This window comes from Penaeus vannamei, chromosome 18, assembly GCF_042767895.1.
Source record: "Penaeus vannamei isolate JL-2024 chromosome 18, ASM4276789v1, whole genome shotgun sequence".
Lineage (NCBI taxonomy): Eukaryota > Metazoa > Arthropoda > Malacostraca > Decapoda > Penaeidae > Penaeus > Penaeus vannamei.
In genome coordinates, this window is record NC_091566.1 from 38832002 (window position 1) to 38837001 (window position 5000).

Here is a 5000-nt window from a genome sequence, read left to right on the forward strand (position 1 = left end):
AGACAAGTAGATACACAGACAGACCGACAGATAGACAGACAGACAGACAGACAAGTAGATACACAGACAGACAGACAGACAGACAAGTAGATACACAGACAGACAGACAGACAGACAAGTAGATACACAGACAGACAGACAGATAGATAGACAAGTAGATACACAGACAGATAGATGGACAGACAGACATATTAGATAGACAGGTAGCGCCACAGACAGATAGACAGACAGACAGACAGATAGATAGATAGACAAGTAGATAGATAGACAAGTAGATAAACAGACATAGATAGACAGACAGACAGATTATATAGACAGGTAGATAGACAGACAGATATATAGACAGGTAGATACACAGACATAGATAGACAGACAGACAGATAGATAGACAAGTAGATATAGATAGACAGGCATACAGACAGGTAGGTACACAGACAGACAGACAGACAGAGCCCGAGAGCGAGGGAAGCCCGGCAGGAGGCGCCGCCGGCCGCCCTCCCGCCAAAACCGCCCTGAGAAACGGCAGCCGAGTGGACGCCCATTTACACCGTCGATCAAATTACTTTCTGGCGGAGTTTTCTGCTCTGAGGGACGGCGGTCACTCGCTCAGCTGTCGCCCTCGTGTCTCTCTCTCTCTTTCTCTCGCGTCTCGCATCGTCTGACTTTTTTTTCTCTCTCTCTCTTTCGTCTCGCTTCTGTTTGTCTCGCTCTGGCTCTCTCTCTCTCGTCTCGCTCTCTCTCGCTCTCGCTCTCTCTCTGTCTGTCTGTCTCTCTCTCTCGCGCTCTTTCTCTCTCTCTCTCTCTCTCTCTCTCTCTCTCTCTCTCTCTCTCTCTCTCTCTCTCTCTCTCTCTCTCTCTCTCTCTCTCTCTCTCTCGTTCCCTGCTCGTCTCTCTCTCGCTCTCTCTGCCTCTCTCTATCTATCTGTCGATCGATCTATCTATCTATCTATCTATCTATCTATCTCTCTCTCTCTCTCTCTCTCTCTCTCTCTCTCTCTCTCGCTCTCGCTCTGCTTCGCTCGCTCTCTCTCTCTCTCTCTCTCTCTCTCTCTCTCTCTTCGCTTTCTCTCTTTCTCTCCCTCCACTCCCTTCTCTCTCTCTTTCTCTTCTGGCATTCTCTCTCTCTCTCTCTCTCTTGTTTGTCTCCGTTCGGGCTTCTCTTGTCTCGCTTTCTTTCTCTTTGTTTCGCTTTGTCTCTCTCTCGCTTACTCTCTCCCTCCCTCTTCTTGTTTCTCTCCTTTCCCCTCTTCCTTCCCTCACCCCTTTCTTGCTCCCTTTCCTTCCCCCCTTTCCGCTCTTTCTCTCCTTATCCTCTCTCGCTTCCTTTTCTCATCCCCTTTCTCTCCTTCTTCCTTCCCTCCCTCTCTCTCACCCCCTCCTCTCCACACTTAAAACCTCTCACCCTTTGTCCTTCGAAATTAGCAGTGACCCAGAGGCGGTTCTTAAAAGTGTCTGGGATTACACTGAGCGGTTTGTGAAAGCCACCCACGGTACAGAAGCCGAGTGTCGGGGTGGGCGCAGTGTACCGTGGTGTACCGAGGTGTACCGAGGTGTACCGAGGTGTACCGTGGTGTACCGAGGTGTACCGAGGTGTACCGTGGTGTACCGTTGTGTACCGAGGTGTACCGTTGTGTACCGAGGTGTACCGTTGTGTACCGTGCCTCCGAGGGGACAAAAGCTGCGGTACAGGAACCCTGGGTATCCGCCTGGGTACCTGTTGGGTCTTGGTCGTTGACTTTAAAGGTCGTAGCCACCTACCCGTCTTACCCAAATTTTTCCTTCTTACACGACCTTCCCCCCTGTCCTGCCTACCCATCTACTACTCCCCTTCTACCTACTCCATCTTACCCAACCTCCTCCCCCTGCCCTACCTACCCATCTTACCCAACCTCCCCACCTGCCCTACCTACCCATCCTACCCACCCCATCTACTACCTACCCTTACTACCCAACCCCCACCTACCTACCCTCTCCCCCTCCTCACTTCCTATTCACACCTTCTACCTACTCATCCACCTCCCCCTCCCCCTCCCTCCTCTCCCTCCCCCTCCTCCTTCTCTTCTCTAATTCCCTCTCCTTTTCTTCTTCACACCTCGCCGCTTCTCTCATCACGTGGGTCTGAAGGGGGGGGGTGGAGGAGGGGGGGAGGGGGTGTGTGAAGGTGGAAAACACTTGTCCTATGTTTCTCCTTTTTGCCTTTCTTTCTTCTTCTTCTTCTTCTTCTTCTTCTTATTATTATTATCATCATCATCATCATCATCATCATCATCATCATCATCATCATCATCATCATTATCGTTATTATTATCATTATTGTTGTTATTGTTGTTGTTGTTGTTATCATTTTCATCATCATCATTGTTGTTATTAGTATATTTACCATCATCTATATTTTTTTCTGAAATTGTGCCTTTGTTATGATCGCTATTATTGTTGTTGTTGTAATAATTTTGACATTTATTGTTTTTCTATCATCGTTGTGTTTTTTTACTGATATTTCAAAAGTCCAGGATGTACTCAATAAACCGTTAATTCTCTACTAATATTTATAGAAAAAATATATATATAATTCATGCTCGATGCCCGACTTACAAACCGCACAATTAGATCCAGATATTTAAACATTCATTCGAAAATTAACGGCCAAAAAGTTTAAAACAAAACGGGACAATTTCCAAACCGACATTTTAACACCTTTCACATCCCGAACCAATTTCAAAACAATATATTTTTAAAACTCATTTCAACTTATAATACAGCTTTAACATGATCTAATGCATTTTCAACCTATTCTTTCTAGTTCGTGTCAGTGGAAATGTCCAGACAATCTAAGACATAAAAAGACGATTTCAATGGTCGTTAACCTCATTTGACGACTATAAACTCCTTTTGGCGAATCTTAACCCCATTGTAAAGGATTTTAACCCCCTTTCACGACTCTAAATCCCTCGTGACGAAGCTGAACCTCTTTTGACAAATCTTAATCGCTTTTTGACGATTCCAAACCCTTTCTGACGGCTATAAACCCCCTTTAAATTATTCCAAACCCCCTTTATAGCGAATTTTAACGGTTCCAAACCCTTTTTTGGCGAATGTCAACCCCCTTTAACGATTCCAAACCCCTTTTAATGATTCCAAACCCCTTTTAACGATTCCAAACCCCATTTAATGATTCCAAACCCCTTTATGGCAAGTTTCAACCCCCTCTAACGGTTCCAAACCCCTTTTTGGCGAATTTTAACTCCCTTTTAATGATTCCAAACCCCTTTTGACGATTCCAAACCCCCTTTTAGAGATTCCAAACCCCTTTTTATGACGATTCCAAGCCCCCCCTTTTTCCGAACAGCTCCTAACCCCTTCCTCCTTCGTCTCTCCCGCAGGATGTGGTGGACCATCACGGGGAACTTCGGCAACATCCTGCCCATCGACTGGAGCAAGACCTACACGCGGCAGCAGTACCTTCCCGTGCTGAATCTCAACGAGGCTAAGGTGAGGCTTTTCTCTCTCGTTAATTTCGATAATTGGTATTTTATTTTATTTTATTTTATTTTTATTTATTTATTTTTTTTTTATTTTATTTATTTATTTTTTTTTTTTATTTTTTTTTTTGAGCGGGGGAACGACAGGGGGGGGGGGGGGTTCTTTCTCTCGTTAATTGGTATTTTATTTATTTATTTTTTATTTTTTTTTTGGAGCGGGGGAAGCTGACAGGGGGGGGGGGTCTTTTCTCTCGTTAATTGGTATTTTATTTATTTATTTTATTATTTATTTATTTAAATTATTTTTTAGGGGTGGTAGGATTTTTTTTTTGAAGGGGGGAAGGACAGGGGGGTTTGGCGTGTGTGTGTTTGTGTGTGTGTGTTTGTGCGTGTGTGTGTGTGTGTGTGTGTGTGTGTGTGTGTGTGTGTGTGTGTGTGTGTCTGTGTGTTTGCTTTTAGTTTTGATGTTTATTTATGGGTTGTTTTGTTTTCCTGTTTTAGTAAGTTTTGGATGGTTAATGTGGGTGTGTGTTTGGTGTTTTAATAAGATTTCACTTTAGAGAAAGAGAGAAAGAAAGAAAGAAAGAAAGAAAGTAAGCAAGGACGAGAGCGGGAGATAGAGAAGGAGAAGGAGGAGAGGAAGAGAAAGAGGAAAAGGAATAGAAAGAGAGAGAGAAAGAGGGCGATGAAGAGAAAGAAAAAGAGGAAGAGAAAGAGAAGGAGAAGGAGAGAGAGACAGAGACAGAGAGAGAGAGAGAGATTAGAAAAAGAGGAAGAGAGATTAGAGAAAGAGAGAGAGAGAGTAGAGAAAGAGAGAGAGAGAGAAGAGAGAGAGAGAGAGAGACTACAGACACAGAGAGAGAGAGAGAGAGACTAGAGACACAGAGAGAGAAAGAGAGACAGAGACTAGAGAGAGAGAGACTAGAGAGACTAGAGAGAGAGAGAGAGAGAGACTACAGACACAGAGAGAGAGAGAGAGAGACTAGAGACACAGAGAGAGAAAGAGAGACAGAGACTAGAGACAGAGAGAGAGAGAGAGAGAGAGAGAGAGAGAGAGAGAGAGAGAGAGAGACTAGAGAACGAGAGAGAGACGAGAGAACTAGAGAGAAAGAGAGAGAGAGAGAGAGAGAGAGAGAGAGAGAGAGAGAGAGAGAGAGAGAGAGAGAGAGAGAGAGAGATTAGAAAAAGAGAAAGAGAGATTAGAAAAAAGAGAAAGAGAGAGAGACTAGAGAAAGAGATAGAGAGACTAGAGAAAGAGAGAGAGAGACTAGAGAAAGAGAGAGAGAGAGAGAGAAAGAGAGAGAGAGAAAAAAAAACTAAAAGAAAGAAAGAAAGAGACCAGAGAAAGAGAGAACGAGAGATGAGAGAGGAACCCCCCCCCCCGTCGGCAGCCTCGCCTTGCAACCCCAGCAGGAGAGCGCTCGGGGGTTGCAGTGCAGTACGTTGCATTTCCCGGCCATATTGATCACTGGAGGTCCCTCTGCCGCTGCATAGACGCCCACGGGGACAGGGGCGGCCGCG

At 44.9% G+C, this 5000-nt stretch overlaps 1 protein-coding gene across 4 annotated transcripts in view; it reads left to right on the top strand.

Moving 5' to 3' along the window:
* Positions 1-5000, top strand: part of LOC113805683 (serine/arginine repetitive matrix protein 2-like) — a 104735-nt gene that overhangs the window by 87639 nt on the left and 12096 nt on the right. For all 4 annotated transcript variants that reach the window (XM_070133300.1, XM_070133299.1, XM_070133298.1 and 1 more), the window contains exon 3: positions 3381-3489. In XM_070133300.1, the coding sequence (XP_069989401.1) occupies positions 3381-3489 (109 nt within the window). The remainder of the gene's footprint in view (positions 1-3380; positions 3490-5000) is intronic.